We start from the raw sequence: 25,025 nt of genomic DNA, 5'->3' as shown, positions 1-25,025 counted from the left end.
CTCCAGGACATCCACCAGACAACTGTGGTTGAGGCTGGAACTGCTGATTGACTTGCATGCCTTCTCCATCAGTCTGTAAGGCTCCACATCATCACACCCACAGTGTCTGGAACTAGTAGGTACCTAAGAAAAGATACCAAACATCACCCACTAGTGGGGAACGGGCTTCTGATTACCTCAGTGATTTCTATTTTAGACATACTATTATATGATTGTATTCTATTCTATTCAGTATGTTATTAAAATAGGAACAGCCTCAAGAAACAAACATCTAGGAAAGAAGGGGTGATTTATTCAGCCAGGAGCAAGGCAGCATAGTTGCCTAACGGCCAAGTTCGAGTTCACAAAAGTCCCTGCCCTTTTAAAGGCTTCCAACTCTAGAAATTACATGTGAAAGGGTCTTGGGCTCACAACTCTGGAAATTACATGTGAAAAGGTCTTGGTCCATGGAGTAGGTATGGTGTATGTGGCTTAGGTGGGGGTTTGATCTTGTTTAAGTAAAAACAATGCCTTCTGGAAAGATTCCTCCATACCATGCCTGTAATCTGTAGGAGGACGATTAAGGTGGCGCCCAGTCTGCCAGCCTTTACTTCTCCTGTTGAAATGCAAGTGGGAGGTGGTCTTAGATGCTTAGGCCTCCTTCCTCATTATATTCAGTATAATAGACACTGTACTCTTCCTTACTCTGAATCATCTTTGAGGAGCTTTTCTTAAATTCAGATCTACAAATTTGAGCTGTAGAGAAGGTAGAACTAGGGGAATATTACTGAATAGTAGATATACCGTGCTTGTTAAGCCAAAAAACATTCAGATGGTTTATAAATAATTAATTCGCACAAGATTATTCAGGAAAGAGTTAGGGATATTCAAGACAGAGTTAACCTTTTTGGTTGATCACACTGGGCAGTTCCCGTTCCTCTAAACTAGTTTGGGTGCTACAAATACAGAACTGGGTAGACCACTGATGGTCTCAATGCGGCATTTCACATGTCCTTATGATGTGGACATTTTCCCTCACTAACTGGTGAGGCATCAGATAGAGGATGCCTCAGCATACACAGCAGGCGCTTATGCCTTTATACTTCTCCTCTGCTATTTTTTTTTTTTTTTACTTCGTTTTGAGTGATATTGACACTTTATATTTGGGGGGAGTGCATTTATTATATTTTGTGGCAGATATTGTAAAGAATGTCCTCTCACTAGGACCCAGAGCATATAGGTTGACTGCTCTTGCTGTTTGACAAATGTAATTTTAAAGTAAGCTATTACTATTTAGATTTAAAATAAGGTATTTTGAGATATTTATTGCTGCTGGAGGGTCAGTTTCATTTATTGAGGAGGCAAAAGTATTTGGTATTTTAGAAATATTTAGAAGTATTTTAGAAAGGAGACTGAGGCAGGCAGAGAAGTAGAAAGGATCCAGCTATAAGAAATGGGTTGGAAAGAGAAGTAGGTAGAGGGGCAAGAGGGAAAAAGAAGGGAGGTTAAAGCTGAAGAAGATCATGAATGGGCGAGCTTGGAGTCAGTGGCAGAAACACGTAATTGCACACACCCAGGCCAAGCCAATCCTGCTGCTTTCTGGTCCCTGTGGGTCAAGGCCGGGCAGCATCAGTAGCTTGTACTCAACAGATTCCCCGGTGCACTCAGAACATGCTGTGCATATGGCTCCTGGGGAGCATTGATTGATGGCACAAAAGACACTTTAGCTTTCACCTTGTAGCAAGGCGGCTGTGTAAAACACTGACAAAAGTCAAAACATAGTGGATGTGAAAGCAGTCGTGTGATGTGTTCTCTTGGAAATACAGACCTTAGGGGTTAAATTTCTATAATTGTTTTCTCTACTAGCCCACTTTTGACTGGACAAATTTTGGAGAGAATTGCTACAGAATTTAACCAGTTACAGTTTCATGCCGTTCAAAGCAAAGGCATGCCTCTTTTGGACAAAGTAAGACCGGTAAGTGTTGTTTTGGATTTCCACAGTTTGGTGGTTAGGAACTTGCTGAATAATTTTCATTTAACCTAGAAATATTGTTGATCTACAGGATTTTGAAGGTAGCCTTGAATTTTTTTTCAATTTTTGATTTTTGGGCTCCAGCTTCCTAAGTGTCACACATTATTATATAGATTTTGTGTAAAGACTCAGTCACATTCTCCAGATTGTAAGAGTAAAGTTAATTCTGAATTTCATGGAATTGGATGTATTATATGATGTGGACAATTAATTTATCCAAAGCCCTTAACTGGATTTCAAATCCATGATGTTTCCTAAAGATTGACTCTGTAGCTTAAGAGGAAGATAACTTTTTCTCATTCTGTAATTCTGTCTAAATTCTTCTCTGATGAAGCAGATATGTACTTATAAAGACATTGGGGTGGAGAATTTATTGTTATTCCCCAGGAAAAGTTATTATTTTGATTTTATGTATGTCACCATCTTGGTGTGAGAGGCTTGTTATGTATCTATTTGCAGCTTCAGAAATTGTTCCAACTAAAGCTTTTTTTACTTACCTTTTCTTGCAGCGCATAGCTGGCATTACAGCCATGTTACAGCAGTCACTGGAAGGTCTCCTATTAGAAGGCCTTCAGACTTCTGACGTCGATATAATACGGCACTGCTTGCGGACTTACGCCACGATTGACAAGACTCGGGACGCGGAGGCCTTAGTTGGTCAAGTACTAGTGAAACCATACATAGACGAGGTCTGTGAACCTCCCTTAACTAACGTTCATGAGGATCTGCTCTGTCTTTGACTCTTTACTGGGTGTGAGAAAGATAAGAAGATAGAACAGAAATCTTTTGGGAAAGATTCTCAGTTCTGCAGTATCAGCTGTAAGGAAGGCTTGGTCTCTGTGGGTTACAGTTGAGAAGTAATGTTACAATGCCAGGAATTGGGCGTGCCTTCTCAGGTGTCCTAGCTAGGCTGTGGCTCAGGCTTCAAGGGCGAGATTCTCACCTAGGGAGAAGGTGTGCATCCATGCGTTTTTAGGTCAATTTTATGGGAGGTGATTGTTCCTCAGTAGTTGTTAAAAGAATGTTTTCCAACCACTGGTCTTGTGGGTGGACTAAGGCAGTTAAGCGGTGACAACACTGCAGCGTAGGAGGAAGGCGCAGAGAGCACTGGGGTAGACAGTGGTACCCTCAAGTCTATAGGAAATACATGACATTTGTCCCATGCCTTGAAAAATACAGAGGAGTCTGCTGGAGCGGGAGGGTGAGAGGAAGAATATTCAAAGATCAAGCGTTTTATAGCAAATTAGCCAAGTAATACCTTATCTCTAGAACTCGGCTACGCAGTATCCTTCACCTATTAGGATATAGTTAAAATACAGGAAGTAAGTATATCCTGCGTCTGAGCAGCCAGAATATAGATTGTGCCACCTAAATTTACTGATATGCAACAGTTTATGGGATACAGAAACACCAGCGTCATGAAGTTCAAACTGACAGAAGCCACTGAGCCCATCCTCAGTGTTTGGGGACTTTCCTCCAGTGTCCCGTCAGTGTGAACGTTCTGACTGTTAGTAAATACAAACATTATACTCACATGATTTCAGGGAGAACGTTTTTTTATTTTTTTATAGCAGAAAGTTGAGAATCCCAATGATAAAAATGAAATTTCGAGACTAATTTTAATAATCATTTTGACCTTGTTAAGATTACTAAAAATAAATGATCTTTCATTTCTCTCTGTTTATATCTTGTTATATTCTATAGCTGTCTACGGGGGTGAAAAAATTATGTACATTATTTCTTTGTCAATAAGTGAAAATCTTGTGTGTGTGTGTGTGTGTGTGTGTGTGTGTGTGTGTGTGTGTGTGTTTCTGGGGACAGAGTCTCGCTTTATTGCCCAGGCTATAGTGCAGTGGCATGATCATGGCTCACTGGTAGCCTCAACCTCCTGGGCTCAGGCAGTTCTCCCACCTCAGCCTCCCAGGTAGCTGGAACTACAGGTACACACCACCATGTCTGGCTATTTTTTTTTTTTTTTTTTTTTGTATTTTCTGTAGAGACAAGGTTTTGCCATGTTGTCCAGGCTGATCTTGAACTCTTCAACTCAAGTGATCTGCCCACCTTGGTCTCCCAAAGTGCTGGGATTACAGGCATGAGCCACCACACCCAACCAGTGAAAATACTTTAGTCACTAATGTATTCTTTTTTCACTGAACTGAATCTAGTGTGATAAAGAAATATTTGAAGTTTCAGTGGCATGTTAAATTAAGTAGCCACATTGTATTTTATTTAAATTCATCTTGTCATATTATTCTTGACTCTCAATTTTATCACAAAAAATAAAATAATAAACTAATGTATTTTCTTCTGTCTTTCTCTGCCTCAAACCTTTCCCTAATCTGAATGATGGTAGAAGAAAAGGCTAGGATGAAGACAGTGAGGAGTTGTAGTGGAGAATTGTGTGCTCTGCTTTAAATCTTTTTTTGAAAGGTGTTATTTTGCTTTCAGACTCACAGGGAAGCAGATCAGTGTGCATGGTTTATCAGCCCATGTCTCCGCCACAGTCATAACTATGCAGCCTAATCTGAGGAAGTAGTTTTGAATGTGACCTGTTATTTACTGTTTAGAAAATATGTCACAGGGAGGAGGGTGAGCGTGAGGAAGCACATTTGTAAGGTTTATTGTTTTTTCTGAAATATATAGTTTGTACTTCCCTTTTAAATGCTTTTTTAAAAAATGATATTCCTTTTAATAGGTGATTATAGAGCAGTTTGTTGAATCTCATCCCAATGGCCTTCAGGTCATGTATAATAAACTTCTGGAGTTTGTGCCTCACCATTGCCGCCTTCTTCGAGAAGTTACAGGAGGAGCCATCTCTAGGTAATTTAAACGGCCCTGCGTGGACCTTCACCTTCCTTTCAGTGACCACACTTATTAATTGCAGGTGGACAACTTGTATGAACTGAATCCATTATGAATCTTGTGATTTCATTGTCTCTACCTTCGATACTGTGAGGCAGGTTCCATTAGCCTCAGTTCACAGATGTGGAAACAGAGATGAAGCTGAGACTAAAGATCGTATCTCCGAATCCAAAGCCTATCCTTTCCTCTTCTCGGCACTTTTTCCTAAATTTAGTTTGAAGTCAAAATGGCTTTCCTTCTGTGATTCTAATATGTCGTAATCTGTCTATGAGTATCAATTCAATTTAATTCAACAAGTTTTATACTAATTGTGAAGTCATCTTCATTTTCCTCCTTTTGTTCAGTTTCTATGACTTCCCGATTCTCTTTCATAAACATCCCATTACTTTTCACTATTGCTATTGCCCCAGTCCAGGACTTGTCATCTGTTGTCCAGAATCATAGAATCTCCCACCCTGTCTCCTTGCTTCCAGTCTCTCCCTCTCTAGTCTTCTGACAGTCACATTTACCCAGAAATCTGAGATTCATAGATTTCTTCGTAAATCTTCAGTGGCTTCTAAGTGTGCATGGAGGAAGATCCAGGCTTTTCTAAGCAGGGCATGAGGACCTTTCTGATCTGGACTGGTAGCTGTCCACTGTACAACTCTCCCTGCCATGGAATGTTCCCTCCATAGCCCTGGATGCTCCAGCCACACAGTGCTCGCTGCCTGTCCCCAGCTCCCCTGTAGTCACGTGCATCTGTGTTTTTCCTCTGCTTGCTGTTCTTGCTGTGTCCTTTGTCTTCCTGTCAAACTGCCTCTCCACAGGAAGCTCCAGCTCAGATACCACTTCCTTCAAGAGGCCATTTTTGGTTGGGCGTGTTGACTCACACCTGTGATCCCAGCACTTTGAGAGGCCAATTCGGGTGAATTGCTTGAGACCAGGAGTTCAAGACCAGCCTGGGCAACACGATAAAAATCCCATCTTAAAAAAAAAAAAAAAAAAAAAAAGACCATTGTTGATCCTAATGCTCAGTATTCATGTCCTCTGGATTGTGGACGTGTTGCTCTTGCTTCTGCTGAGTGGTGATTGCCGTCTTGCATTGTGATCAATCTTGCACTGCTCACACCTTCCCCTGCCTCCTGACACGGTGGTTTAGAGCTAGCAACTGCCCAGTTAGTGTTTGCAGAATTAAAGAGTTAACCGTTTTTAATGATCGAAAGGCAAATAAGGTCTCTGTTTTTATGGAGCAAGCAATGTATTTGGCCTTGAATTTAGTTCTTTGCAGAAATGCGGGGTGATTAATGTGCTGCTTGGCCTTTGCAGTATCCTCTCTATTTCCTCTGCACCACTTAAGGTGAAGCCTAGTTTTGCTACTTTTGTTTATAATCATAGGATTTAGTTGGATTTGGGGATAAGAATGTAGCAGAAATCGTGATATAAAGTGAAAGAAGCCATAGATATGAAACAACCAGCCATTAGATTTGACAGGACCAGTCTGGGTCCAGCTTCAAAGCTTTGGGGGATCTTTTCCATAGTTTTCCGTGTGGGAGAATTCGTGTAGAAGGCTCAGAGATTTGAACAATCTGAACTATACTTTGCAAGGTCATCATCATCTGCTGCTAGCCCATCACTGTGTTGTGGTAGGTTTTGCGTATCCCTTTCTTTCCCTTGCTCAGCTCCTGGCTTCAGATTTCCAGATGCTTGGTGCTTCCCTGGACACTCTTTTCTTTTATCGTGTATCACCCTTCATGAACTTTATAATCGGCAGCACCAGCAACATTCGTGTTTATTCTCCGGAGTATACAGATGAGCTTTTCTAATCAGTCATCTGTGTCAGCTGTTCATCTTGCAGGTTTTACATTTCTCTTTGGGGGCTTTAATTAGACATTAACTTTGGGAATGAGGAAATGTTGTCATTTAATAGTGGTTATATTATGTTTATCTGTAGTTTAAAGTCCTCAATTTTGTGCTTTCTTTCTCTAGATACCTTAACAGAGCCAGCTCTTATTATTTGAAAGTGTATAATCTGATGTGTGGAACTGGGTATATGGGAAGCAGTCATCTTCTTTCCCCTCCCTCATCCTCCTCCACCCTCACCAGTAATTTCTTATCAATACTTAGGTGAAACTATCATAACTTTATTTGCTAGCTCTTCTTCCTGGACAGTGAAGCAAAGCTTCCTTTATAACTTACCTGTCTTGATAATTTTTGTTAAGCAGGAAAATTATGAAAACTTTTTAAAATTTTATTTTGATAACTTACTGGAATGTTAAGTCCCACCTTGATATGGCAACTTAGTTACAAAACTCCCAGTTTTGCTGAAATAAGAACATTTATCAAATTGTTTACAATTTTTAAAAATTACCTTAAAATAGAGCATAATACACAATATGAAACAAGGTGGGCAGATAGTGAAATGGTTTTTGCCTAGAAGAGATGATTATGGGTCTTTAAGTTTGTGAGAGACTTAAGGAATCTCCCTTACTTATTAGCTTATTTATTTAACCGTTTCTAACATAGGGTTTTTACAGTATGTTAGGCACTATCCTAAGTACTTTACAAATATTAATTCTTATAGTGCCTTTGTGAAGTTGGTACTATTATCATCATCATTTTAAAGATGAAGAAAGCAAAGCACAGAGAAGTTAAATGATTTGCCCGTGCTTCAATATTTGAATCAGGTATACCGTCTCCAGAGCACATACTTTTCTCTCAATGCTGCCTGTCATCTACGTTTGGGAATTTGGAATTTAAAATCTGGTGCTAAAAAAAAAAGACAAAATAAGACAGGCACACGCAAAAGAACATTGTTCTGTTATCAGATTAAAAAATAATAATTTTTTTGTCAATATTTGTGATAAGATTTCACATTTGATAGTCATAGAATTTTAGAACTGAAAGCAATCTTAGAGATAGCTTAGTAAGTACAAAGCTGTTAGTAATTTATAAATTACCATAATTTACAATGCTGTGTGGTTTAGTGTGTTCAGTAACATGAAGGTTATTTTTCTTGTGGTATTAGACTACTGTACTTTTTTTTCCAAAATAGGAGTATAAAGGTGGTGGCCTATTTTCGAGGGAAAAGTGTACCAAGATGATTTTACCTGCTTTGCCTAGCCTTGACACTAGGTGAACGAGTCAGGATCCAAGAGAGTTGACAGGTTTGAGGTGAGACTGACATTAAGGAGTGAAATAGAAACCTGAGTCTAGAAACAAACTAAATTACAAATTAGTTTTTAATAAAGTTGAAATAAGTTTTAGACTGTAGATCTTTTGGCAGAAGCAACACAGTGGAAATACGCTCTTTGTAAATAGATTATGGTAAATTTTATTGAAATGTGCTCTTATTTTACAGTGAAAAAGGCAATACTGTTCCTGGATATGACTTTTTAGTGAATTCTGTCTGGCCAGTAATCGTACAAGGATTAGAAGAAAAGTTGCCCTCACTTTTTAATCCTGGGAATCCCGACGCATTTCATGAGGTATCTCCCCCAATCGTCTTTATTCTTAAAGATGTTAACCGGAGACGTTAGAAATATCATGTTGTCTTCTACTTAGTCTTGGTTCTGTGGTTTATTAAAAATAAAAATTTGAGTTGCTAAGTGAACATTTACCTTAAAATACACACATTGTTTTATCTAAGATATGACCTATGATACTTTTAGGAATAAGAACATTTTCATTTTATAAAGTATAAGTAAGTCTAGATATAAGTGTGAGTAGAAATGTACATTATTTTCTAACTTTCTTAAAAACATCCTGAGGACCATTAAAAACCAGTGTTTTTGCACTTTTTTGTGAAAACTTAAGTTTGTACATCTCTGCTGTATAATTTTGAATGAAAACAAAAAGTATTCATTGGATTTTTTTCAAGCAGCAAGTACAAAGGAATTGACCGGATTATAAAAAACGCTATTTGTGTCCTTTGTAATTTAAAAAGTTAGACAGCCCTAATATTTATTTCCTTTTTAAACTTATTATTACTGTTACTATTTTTGAAACGGTCTTACTCTGTCACTCAGGGTGAAGTGCGGTGACGTAGTTATAACTCACTGCAATCTTCAACTCCTTGTCTCAAGCAGTCCTCTGCCTCAGGCTCCTTTCTGAGTAGCTGGGATGTCAGGTGCACACCACCATGCCTGGTCAATTATCTTTTCTTTTCTTTTGTTTTTTTTGGGGGGAGACGGGTCTCACTGTGTTGCCCAGGCTAGTGTAGAACTCCTGGCCTCATGCAGTGCATCCCCGTTGGCCTCCCAAAGTGCTAGGATTTCAGATGAGTCACCATGTCCAGCCCTATTTTCCTCTTTTTTTTTTTTTTTCCTTAAAAAAGAAATCCTTATTTAAAAGATTTCATGATTAGGATTTCAAAAGTAAATGTCTAAGTTTGTTTTCTATTGTATCACTTTAAAGGCAGTTTATAGTGTTGTGGGTTAGAATGGAGACAGATGGCCTGAATTCCCATCCTAGCTGTCCTGTTTACTGAGTTGCTCAGCCTCTTGGTACTTTTCCTCCTTCTCTTTCCCTGGATTTTGGTTTCTTACGCAGTGAGATAATCTGTGTTGTTTAATTAGGTACATTACTAAATTAACAAAGATTCTAATTGTCAATGCATTTGGCTTTTATTTTGGACATTCTATTTGCCCCCGTTTTCTTCCCTTGTTTCCTTCCTCCCATCTTTTCTTACTCCTTTTTTAACCTTCTTTGTATTTTAAACTTCTGGGGATTTGTTTTCCATCTTTGTTGCATTTTGTCGCCTCTACTAATTTGGAAGTTGTGTCCTTTATTTCTGTATATATTGAGTAACCTTAGTGGTTACTTAACGGAATCTGAAATTGATTGATGTTCTTGAGCCTTCTTGATAATACGAGGAACTTAGAGCACATTAACGCCAACCACCCCTTCTCATAATGTATGTTTTTGTTTCCTGGCTCGTACTTGTATTTTTTTTTAATCTTAAAAACTGGGCATTTTTATTGTTTTATATAGTCACCATCCTCTCAGAATTACCCTGCATGTTTATTGCTTACTATTCCTTTTTGAATGTCAGCTCATCCTTCTTGGAACATTTTCCTTCTTCCTGAAATTCATGTTAGAAGACTATAGTAAGGCTCTGTTGGTAATAATTTTTTTTATAATTTCTCAGTTTGTGTTTGTCTGAAAATAACTGTATTACTTCTGTTTGAAAGGTCAATTTGCTTTCTATTTCATATTAATAGAATTCTCAGCACTTTGAGTATTGTCTTTTGAGTTGCATTTTTAAATTAGCTGTTAATTCGATTGTAAATCCTTTGTAGTTAATGCCTTTTTTCTCTGGCTGCGTTTAAGATCTTCTCTGTGACTTGGGTGTGCTAACTTCTGTTGTGATATGTACAGTAGAACTTCTTTTTTATTATCCTTAGGATTTGATGGGTTTTCTGAATCTGAGAATTGGTGTCTTTCATCTATTCTGGAACATTTTTATTCATTATTTCTTCAGCTGTGCTTTTCTTTCATTCCTCTGTCATCTCCATCTAGATCTCTTGTTTAGACTGGCTCACCCTATACTCTATTTGCCACATTCTCAGTAATTTCACAGTCTGTCTTCTAGGCCACTAATTCCTTCCTTGGTTGTGTCTAAACTCTTTTTCACCTGCACATTGAGTTTCCAGTTAGTTATCATGTTTTTTATTTCTAGAAGTTATATTTGTTTCTTGTCTAGTTTCCCTGGTGAATTTGCTTATTAATTTTTTAAGTGTAGAGAGGCACAAGATGAACGTAATGAACCTGGGGCCCAGCAAGTTTCACACAGGTAAGACAGCACATTGGGAGGCTTACCATCTCAGAAATGCATCTTACCTGTTCTCTTGGCTGATTGTGCCACGTTACAGTGCATTGAATAACAGGATTGTGTTGTTTTCAATAAATTTTATAGCAACAACAGTTGTGATTTTAAAAAGTAGGGCTTTTAAAATAAGATGGCATAAGGAGAGTGAAACAATGGCTTTAAGCACTAGCAATTGTAAGCTGTCAGCACTAGCAAATGTAAAGATGCTCTGTAATTTGCTATGTGCCTTAGAGACGCATATTGACCATGTTTAACTCGGGAAATGTTTTAGCTGAGAAATGAACGTTTCTGATAGAACTTGACTTTAGAATTTTAGGCTAATACTTAATGTTTGTGAGCATAGTTTCCAGCGATATGTATCCATTTATTTCCAGAAATACTTTCAGCTTTAAGCCTTAATATAACATGTTTCTTGTGAAGAGAGAAATATCTTTGTATCTTTTTTTAGCATCCATTACATGCAGAGGTATAGTTTTGTCCCAAAAGGGGAAGAATAATCCCTATTTTTGTCTCAACTCCACACCTAGACCACCCTCTGGGATAGCATAAGTTTGCCCAAAACCATTTGAAAGAAGTTTAAAGCCTGTAGTTTTTACTGCTACAAAATCCTAAGCATAGACTTTAGCATATTTAGATTAATGGTTTGGTGACCCCGGATTGAATCCCTTTTAATTGAGAAGAACATAAAAAATTCAACAGTGTTCTCCTTAGAGCCCAGAGACTTGGGGAATGAAGTACCCTTATGAAAGCAACGTGCAGCCACAGTTTTGCTCAACTGACTGACCAGCATTCCGTTTTCTCTACCTCCTAGCTTGTCTTTTGAGCAGATTCTCTGTGAGCCCCAACAGAAGCAGCAGCGTCATTTATAAAATGGGGGATGATGATGATGATAGTAGTTACCTTGTAGAGAGCTTTGTGGGTTAAAGTAAATAATACAGCTCTAAGCACGGTGTATTGATGATAAATGCTAAGGGTTAGCTGCCACTCTTAACGGTGTTGGTACATCTCCCTGTCAGTTTTCATACTATCTTACTTAAAAAATGATGTGAATGCTCACATGGTTTGATTCTTTCTCTTTTCTTCCTTTCTTCAAAATGTTCTCCTTCTCTTTTTTCTCCTTTGTGAGGCAGTGATGAATTATGTCATTTAATCTGCTATCCTAATTCCAGTGAACTGGGGTAGGGGGCCCTAGAACATGAGGACTACCATTTAAAGAGCGCTGGACATAGAGTGCCTGAGTCTCAGATGGGGTTTGCCACTGAAGACACGGAAGACATATCACAGAACCACTTTGGGTATTTATGCATCTTTAAATGGGAACATTGGAAGGAAGAGCTCGTAAGGTCCCTGTTAACTCTAGAAACTGATTCTTATGTGTTGACCTTGTTTATCTTGAATACAGTTTTCAGTGCATGCTCCCTGTTCTAGTTACTTTGCTGATAATGAAAATTCTCCATTTGTTTTTATTTTAGAAATATACCATAAGTATGGATTTTGTCAGAAGATTTGAACGGCAATGTGGATCACAGGCCAGTGTAAAAAGATTAAGAGCACATCCTGCCTATCATAGCTTCAATAATAAGTGGAACTTGCCTGTTTATTTTCAAATAAGGTTGGTTATTCTGGCCCCCCTCCACCCTTCTAAAACAGAATTTGAATGCCATTTAAGGATGTTGCCCCAGTTAGTGGTTCCTTTCCTCTGATCATCATAATAGGCTTTGGGAGACAAAATTGAAAATGGAGAAAGATATAAGAAGTATTGCGGTTGCCAAAGTCTGGCTTGCATGACAAAAAGATAAGTTTTATTTTTTGGTAATTGGAAAGCTCAGAACACAAGAGTTGGAATGAGCTGACTCCAAGCCCAGCCTTATTCCCACCCACTGTGTCCTCATTCATTGTGAAAAGAGAAAGTAGGCATTATATAGCAGCTCTTTTTTCCCATTTTCCTTGTTTCATCATCTGCCTCAAATAATGAACCTATCCCACATCTGTTTTTGCTCATCTGACATATTTTTCCCCTAGAGGGAATGGGGAGAAGCAGAGCTTTAAGTGTTCTTTGCAGCTGGTTTTATCTATTAGTTTATAAGAAGCCTAGTCATTATTTCAGCCTTCCTTACAATCTTTGTGACATTTTGTGCTCTCTATTCTGGAAAATGGTGACGTTTTCCTTCCAGGTTTCATGATGATATCACCTATGTCAGTAAGCCATTCTGTAAAATACTTGGAGAAATTTAGGATAAAACCTTAACATACACTGCATTGGAAAAACAGATGATAATAGCCATTTTTGCAGATTCTCTTGAATGAGGTCATGGTATATTCTTCCATAGAATGGCATTAAATAGCACATTTTACTTGAAATGCTCTTTGAAGAATCATAGGCTCTTTTGTTTAAATTGCTGAATGCTTTCGTTAATTATGATGCAGTCCTTTCCCCTAGAGTTCTGAGGAATAATTATAGAGAGAGAAATCAGGAATTAGGTACCCTGATGATAATTGCTTGAGATGATTGAGAATGTATGTAATCATCTTTTCATAATGAAATCACAGTTTTCAGAACGAAGTAGTAAGGTGCGCTTTCATTTACAATATTGTGTTTTATGCTAACTTTTCCAAGGTTGCATCTTCATGTAGATTGTCTCTCAGCAGGAAATCATGGATTTGTTCATCTAAGATATTAATGGAATGCACTGGAAATAGTTGTTATATGATAATCAAGATCAAGCCAGGGCAAGAAGCCTTTTTGATTTGTGAGCAGGATTCAAAATAGGAAAGCATCATTTTACAAAATGATACTATGATGGAGAAATAATGTTTACATTTCCCCATTTTTCTGTAGTCTAGGTTTAGAGTCAGATTGCTTGAGTTATCTGATGTTGTCACCTCACAAACATACTCCTCTGCTTTCTGCCTCCAAGCTGTTTCCTGATCCTTTTCCTCAGACCCTGGGACCCATGCACCGTCACCTCACTCTTCCATCCCACCACTGCACCTCCTGGAGCCCTCCTGGGCTGTTTCAGCCCATGCTCTTGGCTCTGCCAGGCTGGGCCCGTTGATGATGGCACGGCTTGGCTTCAGCTGCATCTTCTTTCGTTCCAGTTTCTCTCAAAGCTGGTAATTGAGCCTTAAACTATATTGAAACTCAGTCAGTTCCCTGCAAGTCTTTTTTACCTTTGCCAGATTTCAGCCTTAAGCCTTCGAAGGAGTTGTTTAGCTTTTCTTTCAAACTCTTTTATTTAACATTCATGAAATTTAAAAAATATATCTTTGAGTTATGAAGTGTAGAACTTGTTTTTAGTAGATTTGTTTTTCCATCTAAAAAGTAAATTCCATTAAGACTTTGTAGAACTTTCCTGTTGATTTTTATCAGGTGTTGGGTGGTTTGCTCTGAAGGATGACAAAAAGTTCCGCAAACGTGGTTAGGGTCAGAGTTGCATTGTCATCAGATTCATTTCAAGGTCATTTGAAGTAAACCTAAAGACAGTGGGGTGGTGATAGTTGGACATTTTTCTAAGAAGAAATATTAATATTCTACTCTTAGTGACAGTTTTCTGCTTCTGGATCTGACTATATGCCCACATTCCAATCATCTTCAGGAAAAAAGGTCACCATCACCACCATTCTTGTGAACACATTTTGTATCCTCTCACTGTTCCTGTGACCCCCACTGTGTCTACATTTCATTTGCTCCTACAGGCTTATTAGAAAGTAGATGAGGACTTGGTTTCTTATAGGAAGAAATTAAATGCAGATATGACCAAACAGCCTCAAATTATAATGAATCAGTAGCTACCTGGAAACTACACGTGTTAGCCCTTTAAATGCCAAAGGCTAAGTTTTAGTTTGCTCTTCTTTTTAAAATAGAAATCTTTCTAGTACATTCACATGTTCACATGTATATACTGTGTGTATTACATAATATATGCTGAACCCAATCAGTCTTATGATGTGGAATCTACATAGCAGTTTTAAGGTGTGGGTAGCCCTTTCCTTTCTTGTCCCTGTTCCCCTCTCAGATATGTGTATCCATAAGAGACGGGTGCACTTATACTTTTTCCGATACTTCAGAGAAAAATATAGTAGGCATCACTATTATTATCACCATTGTTATTTTTATTTAAGTATTATTGTAGACCTGTGATGTTCGTGGAGGAATATGTCTAGAGACCTTCCCCAGGCCCATATTTAAGAATTTAGAAATGGCCGGGCACGGTGGCTCAAGCCTGTAATCCCAGCACTTTGGGAGGCCGAGGTGAGTGGATCACGAGGTCAAGAGATCAAGACCATCCTGGTCAACATGGTGAAACCCCGTCTCTACTAAAAATACAAAAATTAGCTGGGCATGGTGGTGCGTGCCTGTAATCCCAGCTACTCAGGAGATTGAGGCAGGAGAATTGCCTGAACCCAGGAGGCGGAGGTTGCGGTGAGCCGAGATCGCGCCATTGCACTCCAGCCTAGGTAACAAGAGCGAAACTCCGTCTCAAAAAAAAAAAAGAATTTAGAAATGTTTATATTTGGGGTTGCTTTTCTTACATGGATACTGTTAAGAGAATGACATTCATGTGTACATGAAAACCACAGCATGGCTTTTCAGATGTCAACAGAGTATTCCCTCTCACTTTTGGCCATTTTCCAAGAAGAAATAGGATCTGTTGCTTCATTCCCAGAAGTTACAGCACAGCAGAGCTGTGTCAGGGGCTGGTCCTGTGGCTGGAAGCACACCTAGGCCAAGTGACTCAGGCAGCTGTAATCATGCATTGTTGCACCTGCTCACAAATAGGCAGAACTTCTATGTAAAGTGCAGGCTCTGCTGCATTTTTTGGGTCCTTTTTCATTTGTATGCTTTTTAGAGTTATTGTAAATCTGCATATAACTTGTGTTCTATGTCTTTGCCTAATGCTAAATTATACCTGTTTTTCCTTATTGCTTTAAAGCATCAAGCTTTCTACAATAATACTGCATACTAGTCCGTTGAATATTCCACAGCTTCCATAACCATATTCTTTCTTTTGGCCATTTAGGTTGCTTCTAGTTTTTTCCTGATAGAAATGGTGCTGTGTTAGCTATCATGCCTTTTCTGTATCCGGGCTAACTTCCTATATGTTGTTTAGATTTTGAAAAAAGGCAGTACTGGGAGTCTGAGGTTCCGCTCTGGGTGCTGGTTTGCTCTCCCAAGTGTAGAGCAGCCCCTTCTCCCGTGTTCTGTGCTCAGTGTCACTGCTTCCTCTGACTGCTGTTCCTGGGCTAGTTTCCAGTGCTCTCTTATCCCCCTTTTCCATCTGTCACTTATTCCTTCTGTGTCTCTCAACTGCTGCTTGAAAAGACTAGCCTTTTGTAAGTGTCACTGGGCAATTAGAGAGTTACTTTCCTTCCATGGGACAGACAGGACAGCTACTGGAAACCAGCCAGCTATAATGGTCCAGGATAGCTTTACTGTCTTCATGGCTTAGCTGTGTTGGGTAGGGCTGCTGCTTTTGTCTCAAGCTGTTCTTTTTACTCTTCAGAGGATTGCCGTTAGCTCAGTCTCTGAACCGCTTTTTAAAAGCACATTGTGTACTATAAAAAATAATTTAATATCAGTTGGATAAATTGATATTGAGCATGCATCAGAATTTATTATAAGCAAGGCAATTAGCAGGTGACAAAAGAGTGTGCTAGTACAGAGAGGTATGAAATTGGAAGAGTTATATAGTTAAAAAGCAATGCCTGCAGAAGCAGTTAGCTTAAAAAAAACTATATAACACATTTGCTTTTCACAAAATCACAAAAACATGTCCATACCCATTGTTAGAACAGAGGTCTGTGTCAGGATAAGCTGAAGTGCCAGGTGAGCCGGCTGTCATCAGGGAAAAAGAACTCCCATCTAGGAAGCGCTGGTGCAGACACTGAGCAGTAGTACCCAAAGGGCAAGTACCATGGACGTGAGAGAGGGTCCGCAGATTAGAAGAGCACTAAGCAGCAGTTCTAGTTTTAACTGGCTACTTCCCGAGACTTTTCTCAGGCTGCCAACACAGGTACAGAATGCAGCTTTCTTAGCTTGGGGCCATTTACCTTGCCGTGATGGTGTTAAGATAAATGAGTTGGAGTAACCAAAGTTTTATGGCCTTGAGGTGGTTAGAGAATCATAACCAGGTGCTACTCACCAGTAACAACTTCTTGTTGGAGACTTAACTGGCAGTTTGTTTAATTTGAGAAACATGGGGTGAATTATGATTCAGATCAGCTGCAAATAACAGAGAACCCTTATGTAACAGTGGCTTAGTCACGAGTTCTTGTTCAGTTTAAAAAAAAAAAGGCTGGGAGAATAGGCATTCTGTGGCTGGACTTACCAGCGAGCAAGAGAGGAATTTCTGTTACTTAGGAAAAATGGAGAATGGGTAGGGAAAGGCATCTGTTAGAGTCATCAACATTAATGTGTGTTCTTGTTTTTATCTCAGATTTAGAGAAATAGCAGGATCCTTAGAAGCAGCACTTACAGATGTCCTGGAAGATGCCCCAGGTAACTCTTTTAAAGTGATAAATGGCATGGTATCCTAAATGAGTTAATTCCGCTCTCCAAGTCGGCTAGATTGTAATACTCTGAGCATACTTTTACCATTTTCTGTCTTACAGTAAGTTGGACCTTAAAATTCTACTTTTTTTTTTTTTTTTTGAGATGGAGTTTTGCTCTGTTGCCCAGGCTGGAGTGCAACGGTATGATCTTGGCTTACTGCAGCCTCCGCCTCCCATGTTCAAACAATTATCCTGCCTCAGCCTCCCAAGTAGCTGGGATTACAGGCACACACCACCATACCTGGCTAATTTTTGTATTTTTAGTAGAGATGAGGTTTCAGTATGTTGGCCAGGCTGGTCTCAAACTCCTGACCTCAGGTGATTCACCCACCTTAGCTTCCCAAAGTGCTGGGACTACAGGCATGAGCCACCATGCCCAGCCTGACTTCTTTTTTTAATAAAGTAAAAAGAGACCAAATAGTTTTGGTGTATAGAGTTTCTTGCTTTATAGAGATGAAAAAGGAGTAAGAATATAGGAAAGAGACCTCATTTTCATTCCTGAATATAACGTGTCCAGGGGATATGGCCCCTTCGTGTGCTTATGTAATCAGCTGGTTTTTTTTTTTTTAGCAAATTGGCTGTGATCTGCCTTCTTCCCAGGCTGAGGACTGGTCTGCATGGTCGAGGGTCAGGATGCTCCTGCCTCTCACATTCTAGTCTGTGAGTCATTCTAGACTCACAGCTGGAGCATGTGTCCTGGGCCTCCTGGGCCCTGGCCACCTATTGTGGGATGCTGGGCAGATAACAGTTGTAGGTTTGTGGACTTACCAGTACATGTTAGCATACCCTGACAGCCTCATTAATTTCTGTATTATGTATTCATTCCTAGTGACCATTGAAATACTGTGTGCTTATATCTAGGTTCCTCGACTTAAATTTCCACTCTTTTATGCAGCCAAATCTGTCATTTTGAATCAAGTTTAGCCTCAGAGTTAGTTTTCATCTGTCTTTGCCAAAAATGGTCATATCTAGTTAAGTACTTCTATAGAAATAAGAAGAATGTTGAGATAGAGGAAGACTCTTGTGAAACAGGACGAATTTGAAACTGAAGTTTAAACCTTTGCACATGATTGTGACTCCAGCCCATGCTTGTTGATTTGGTATAAAGTGCCTATTAAACATTACTTCTGAATGCTATATATATTTGACATTTATCCAAACACCTGGGAGATAGTGTCACGTAAAACTATGTGTGGTATGAAGGATGTGGTAGGGAACATGGATTGTGGCCACTCCTCATCCCTGTGCCTCCAATAGCTTTGTTGATCACATGGTTTTCTTCAGAAGGCCACTTTCTTTACCTTTGAATCATACATCAAAAATCTCACATTAGATTATAGCCTAAAATTGCCTGAAATTCTTTAAATATATGTTCTTATTGTTTTTTCTGTAGCTGAAAGTCCATATTGCCTTTTGGCTTCTCACAGAACATGGAGCAGCCTTAGGAGGTGTTGGTCAGATGAGATGTTCTTGCCGTTGCTGGTGCATCGCCTGTGGAGACTCACGCTGCAGATTCTGGCACGATACTCTGTGTTTGTCAGTGAGGTAAGGGCTGGCTGTGGAGCTCATCCATAATCAATACTGATAAAAATTAAAGATATGTTAGGCTAACTCCTTGAGTAAGATTTTTTTTACTGCCCTGTTGTCATGAGAGGTTAATTTAGAGGACAATAGTCTGACTTTCCAAGATTGTCTCCAGCTCTGTTTCTGTGTTTCATTTTCACTCCTGTAAGCATTGCATTTAGAGTTGTCTATTATCACAGACTTGTTTTGTTGAAAAGCACCACTCTGATAAGTCCATTTTTTTCCTTCTCAAAACCAGAATCTTTGAACTGCCTCCAGATTTTAAAAAAAGATGTTATTTTAATTTTAAGATGATTATGATGCTTAGAAATAAAAACATATGCGTTTTAATACTTAATATTTGGAAGTTTACAAAATGATATTGTCATCAAGATAAAAAGGTATTAAAATTAAGTAATCTTTTCTTTTTTGAACATCCTTTCCCCTTTTCAAATAATCAAATGTATTAAATATCCACATGCCCCTGATGACTTATTAATACTCTACAAAAAGCCAGAAATTCTGGATCCACAAGAGCGTTGGTGCAGCCCAGTGCTGAGCACCAGCCCACAAGTCCTTGCTAGAGCCTTGGAGTGCAGTGCTGCCCTGCCTCTGGGGACAGCGCGAATGACAGACACTCAGGTAAACCAGTCATCTCAGTGTGAGGAGAATGCAGAGGAGATGCGTTCTAAAAAATAAAAGAGATAACACGGAGAAAACAACGCACTTTGAATAAAAGCTTTGTTATTTGGAGTAGGAAAGGAACCCAGTCCTCCTCTTGCAGTGTATTTTAATGGAAAGAGCATCAGCTTTGGAGTCAGTGTCAAACATTGGCTCTTCAGCTTTTTAATTCTGTGGACTTGGAGAAATTAAGCTGAGTCTTCATCTGGAGAATGGGAAAACAGCTTCTGTACGTGGCTGTTGTGAGGATTGATTTGGACTAAATAAAGTTCCTGTCAGTTAATGGGAGTCCAGTGAAATCTAGCTTGTCTTTCCCTTTTGCCTTCCCTCTGCCCAGAAGGGTCTTAGTAGACCACCCTGGGCCATCAGCTGTTCCTGAAGACCAGTGTATGATTCCCCTGACAGATTGGGGTTAGTACGATTATTCACTTAGGCTAAGCACGCGTTCTTGCTAGCCAGGAATTTTCTGTTTATCTCTAATTGATCGCTTTGCCCTGAATGTATATTATCCCACTTCTGTCCCATTCTTTTCTTGATGCTAGCATACTTCTCTTTGATTTTCCCCTTATAAACAATGTTATGCAAAGAATATTTTGTGTTTTGTGTTTGAAGGTTTGGATTTTATCCTTAATTAATTATAATTACAAATTTATTATGGTATGTTATTTACCTAATATAATTTACTTTTTTTTAAAACTGTGATGTCCTCAAAGTTAATTTTATTGTGGTTTGAGCACTTTATTTTTACATGTTTTTTTTTTTTTTTTTCTTTTTGTCACCAGACATTAAACAAGCTCCAGAAGGTAAATATACACAGGGCCATAGTTTGTCCTTATTTATCTATTAGTGCTTCACTCCCTCCTGTAGAGATACAATATGACGTACTGTTATTAGTAACTTCTTACTAAATAGTATGTCGACAGCTAGCATTTAATGATGCGCTGTTGATGCACACACATGTAATACACAAATGCTCATGTATCTTGCTCGTGTAAAGGTAGTTAATCAATGAAATTCTTTTTCAGCTTTCACTCAAGCCCATTTCTAATGAAAGTCTCAAAGAGATCAAAAAACCTTTGGTAACTGGTAGCAAAGAACCTTCCATTACCCCAGGAAACACTGAAGACCAAGGAAGTGGTCTGTCAGAAACAAAGCCTGTGGTTTCCATTTCCCGCACTCAGCTTGTGTATGTGGTTGCAGACCTGGACAAGCTTCAGGAGCAGGTAAGCCTGTGTCCCAGAAGAATTCCAGGTGCTTGGTTTAATGTTTTCACAGAAGGTAGTATGTGTAAAAGGCAAACACCATTGGGTCTTACAGGTCTTAAATTGTGGGGCCCATAGGTACCCCAAGAGAGAACCACTCACGTCCCTTTCTAGGTGTCTTTCCAGCTGTCCCTGACAGATCATGTCTATTTGGGGTTTCCAAGAGTGTGCGCGTTTCCTCCTTGTGCGGCGTGCGTTCTGTTATTGTATTCACCTCCACCTGCTTCCTTTTCAGTGGTGAGGTGACAAGCTGGAGCAGCCATGCTCCCCTCCCTTTTTGTTTTTTTTTCTATTAGCTCACCTTTTATTCTGCTCAAGCAATCTTCAGTGGGCTGGATTTTAGTTATTTTACATTCATTTATCTGATATCTTCTGTTGATGTTTAATCATCAGCTATACTTTGAAAGTGCTAAAATATTAAAACTTCTTCCTCTATTTTCTCTGTATAGATCCATATGTTTTTTCTTTTAACATTAACTCGGTGGGCTGAATTTAGTGGTTAAGTCCCCTGATACACAGTTCTGCTTTCCTCAAGTTTAGATATTTTGTGGTGCTTGAATAAATACTGTTTTGAATTTTAAAAGTTGCATGTTTTCAGTAAGAATATAGTCTTTAGTGTGAGCTATTTTTGTATTATGGAGAGCAATAGAGTAGAAAATGTTTTTGCTTATTCTCTGTGCCTGTTAGCAGCCATTAAACCATGTGATTTCCCATGTTGTTGAAATCTTTTTATAGTGAAAGCATTAAAACTCTTTCTTTCCTTTGATGAAAATTACTGAAAGTCCTGATTTTAGGTTCACCATTCATTAGCAAATTCTAGAGTTTGTAGATGCAAATAGAATTGCCACTTTCTTTGATTTATAATAAGTAACTGAATATATAAAGTGCATATTTATTTCAGCTTCCAGAACTCTTGGAAATAATCAAGCCAAAACTTGAAACGATTGGCTTTAAGAATTTTTCTTCTATCTCAGGTAAAAATGAATCTTGACTAAGCAAATCTTTAAATAAGAAATGATTTAAAATTTTCAGAGACTGAAGGGTATATTTAAATTAACACTTTCCTCTGTAGTTGTAAATCCTTGGTTATTTCTCTGTTCTGTTCTGATTATAACTTCCCTAAATAAGATGTTTTGTTTAATTCATTTGATCTGATTTATTATAGTACACACTGTAAATGCTGTGAGAGTATTTTCAATGAAGTTCGTGTCTGGGCCTGAGCAGGATGGTTAAATCCAATCTTTAATCTCAACAGCAGCCCTGGAGGACTCCCAGAGCTCTTTGTCAGCCTGTGTGCCCTCCTTGAGTAGCAAGGTCATCCAGGATTTAAGTGACTCTTGCTTCAGTTTCCTAAAAAGCGCCCTGGAGGTTCCCAGGCTTTACCGAAGAACCAATAAGGTCAGCGCTATTCATGGGGGAGAATTTTGAGGTGGGGAAGTATGTATTAGGAAAGCTAAAGAGGAAGGGAGGAAGCTGTGGGTTCCAAGGTTGCCTGAGGCAGACTGAGCTCATCCCATTCCGAGAATGGTGTTGATGAAGAAAGAAAGGTTCTGCAGGGGTACTCAGGGGCTCTGGGCCACACACTGAAAGTTAGACCTTTCCCATCCTGTCCTAAAAGTGTTTAAGGATATACTCAATTTCCTTTTGGCCTTAAGGAAAAGTGTGTTTTTCAGAAGAAAACATTTTAATAACGTTTTAAAGTCCTATACATTTTTGTCTCCATATCTGGCATTCTGCACTTTATATCTTGTTCCCTCTAGTTACTGGAAGTATAGGTGGCCCCTCTGTCCCCAGATTCTGCATCCACAGAGTCAACCAACTGTGGATCAAAAATATTTAGGGAAACAAATAACTATAACAATAAAAACTAATACAGGCCCGATGTAGTGGCTCACACCTATAATCCCAGCACGCTGGGAAGCCGAGGTGGGAGAATTGCTCACGCCCAGGAGTTTGAGACCAGCCTGGGCAGTGCAGTGACATCCTGTCTCCACACACACAAAAAAGTTTTTATTAAAAAAATACCAATTTTAGTATTCAGAAGAATTATTTAAACTATACTGAAGACTCTGCATAGGTTATGCAAATATTATGCCATTTTATATTTGATCTTTATGGTCTGATTTGAAGCTGCCAATGCAAGTGGGAGAGAGAGACCTATTTATATTGCCAAATATGTTATTTTTCTTTAGTAATCTACCAATTCTCCCTTTCTAGTCAATAGACTATTACAGTAATATATTCATTAAGAGTTTGTGTTATGAGTCAGACACTGTGCTAGACACTTTACGTCTTATTATCCTCCTACAAAGCGGGTACTAGTATTGTCATTTGCAAATGAAGAAACCAGAGCTGAGAAAGATTACATTACTGACCCTGGATCCTTCCTTGCTTCTCAAATGTTTTCTGGTGATCAGCGGCATTCGCATCACCTGGTAGGAGCTTGCTAGAAAAGCACAATCCCAGAACTCAACCCTTCCACCCACTGCCCCCCAACAGAATTAGAACCTGATTTTATGAGATTGCCAGGTGGCCGCTGTAGACATGAAACTACGGGAAGCAGTGCCCTCGTCTCAGTGTGCTGAGCTGTAGGTGGCTGCACCAGCCAGCACCTGAAGCCAGCCTGGCTCCAGATGTCACCGTCTTGTGTTGGTTCTTCTTACTCTCTCGTGTTCTCCAGGCAGCTTTCTGTGGACCCCAGTGTTACTTTTGGGAGGGATGGAAATTGACCATGTCACAAAACTAGAGCATTAATACTATCCTTTTGGACTTGAGGTCTTGAAACTTACTCTGTTTCTTTTGTTTGTTTGTTTTTTCCTATGCCTCTTTATCTTCTACCAACATCATTCCAGGAGGTCCCAACCACAGCTTCCTCCTATGTGGACAGTGCTCTGAAGCCCTTATTCCAGCTTCAGAGTGGACACAAGGATAAGCTCAAACCAGCAATAATTCAGCAGTGGTTAAAAGGCGCCCTCAGTGAGAGCACTCATAAGTAAGTAAATTAAAAGTAGACCTTGTGGGCCTTGCTTAGAAGAGTCTGCGGCAGAAACCCCCAAGGCCATTGAGCACTGCATGTAGATAAGGCAGTGAGACTGTGGATGAGTCAGTGTGGTCCCGCTGCAGTTGGCTCCCTCCCTCCCCACATACGCTGGGCGCGTGCACAGTACCCCCGAGTCTCCCGGCCCTGCCTATGTTCCCTGCAGGTGCTGTTCTCCCAAGTCCAGCCACATTCTTCTTGGAGGCCCTTTCTTTGCTCAGGCCCTGTCAGTCCAAAATGGCTCTAATCATACCAGATAATCAAAGGACTTAGGTTCGTGAAACCCTTGTAATCAAGGAAGAGAAAACATACATTTAAAAGTTTAATTACACCTGACAAGGAATCAATTCCTAAAACCTTTAAAATGCTTAAGTGTCTTTGTCTAATGAAACCCACTTTTCCCAACTCAAAAAGTATGTTACTCAATTTTGTTATTGATTTTATTAATTATTTTGCAGTAGTATTTTATTTCACTTATTTTACTTAAGATTTAAGCTAGCCGGGCGCGGTGGCTCACGCCTGTAATCCCAGCACTTGGGGAGGCTGAGGCGGGTGGATCACGAGGTCAGGAGGTTGAGACCAGCCTGGCCAATATGGTCAGGTGAAACTCTGTGTCTACTAAAAATACAAAAAATAACCGGGCATGATGGTGCACACCTGTAATCCTAGCTCTTCGGAAGGCTGAGGCAGAAAAGTCACTTGAACCCAGGGGACGGAGGTTGCAGTGAGCTGAGATCGTGCCACTGCACACTAGCCTGGGCAACAGAGTGAGACTCCATCTCAAAAAAAACACAAAAGAAAACTTTAAGCAGCCATTTGTGGGTTAATTTAGAACATAACAATGAGGTATGATAGTTTTTGTGGGCAAATGTATTTCAGATGTCAAGTAGCCAACTTGTAAACAAAGCTTTGAAATATAACTCATTTATAATTTGAAAATTATATTGAGAGTATTTTGAAGGCAATGAACTTTATTTAAAATTCTGAAATACTTTTATATTCCAAAAGATGAACTGTTCCTAGAACTGATTGGAAATGAACTTGTTACTTGATCTGGGGCATGAGGTACAGATGTCCTCCCTCAATATATGAAAGGCAAAATTGGTCTATGGTTTTCTCCATATTCAGGATTAAAATTTTAAACAAAATTCATACACATACACATTTCTTAAATTCTGAGGGAATGCCATGTTGACACTTAAGACCATAATACACACACACACACACACACACACACACACACACACACAC

The 25,025-nt window shown here is 39.2% G+C and overlaps 1 protein-coding gene across 2 annotated transcripts in view; it reads left to right on the top strand.

The window, feature by feature from the left end:
* COG2 (component of oligomeric golgi complex 2) overlaps positions 1-25,025 on the top strand; it is a 57,949-nt gene that overhangs the window by 30,049 nt on the left and 2,875 nt on the right. The window contains exons 6-16 of one of the 2 annotated variants that reach the window (XM_032242360.1): positions 1,846-1,954; positions 2,521-2,700; positions 4,707-4,831; positions 8,211-8,337; positions 12,152-12,291; positions 17,117-17,178; positions 18,625-18,776; positions 20,501-20,698; positions 21,639-21,711; positions 21,996-22,135; positions 23,590-23,729. In XM_032242360.1, coding sequence (XP_032098251.1) covers positions 1,846-1,954; positions 2,521-2,700; positions 4,707-4,831; positions 8,211-8,337; positions 12,152-12,291; positions 17,117-17,178; positions 18,625-18,776; positions 20,501-20,698; positions 21,639-21,711; positions 21,996-22,135; positions 23,590-23,729 — 1,446 coding nt within the window. Of the gene's footprint in view, positions 1-1,845; positions 1,955-2,520; positions 2,701-4,706; positions 4,832-8,210; positions 8,338-12,151; positions 12,292-17,116; positions 17,179-18,624; positions 18,777-20,500; positions 20,699-21,638; positions 21,712-21,992; positions 22,136-23,589; positions 23,730-25,025 lie in introns of both variants that reach the window. The other variant, XM_032242359.1, reaches the window with a different exon arrangement.

This window comes from Sapajus apella, unplaced genomic scaffold (assembly GCF_009761245.1).
Source record: "Sapajus apella isolate SASKATOON/1434 unplaced genomic scaffold, GSC_monkey_1.0 scaffold49, whole genome shotgun sequence".
In the NCBI taxonomy this organism is placed as follows: Eukaryota; Metazoa; Chordata; class Mammalia; order Primates; family Cebidae; genus Sapajus; species Sapajus apella.
Note: the sequence above shows the minus strand (reverse complement) of the source record. Positions and strands in the feature narration are given on the sequence as shown.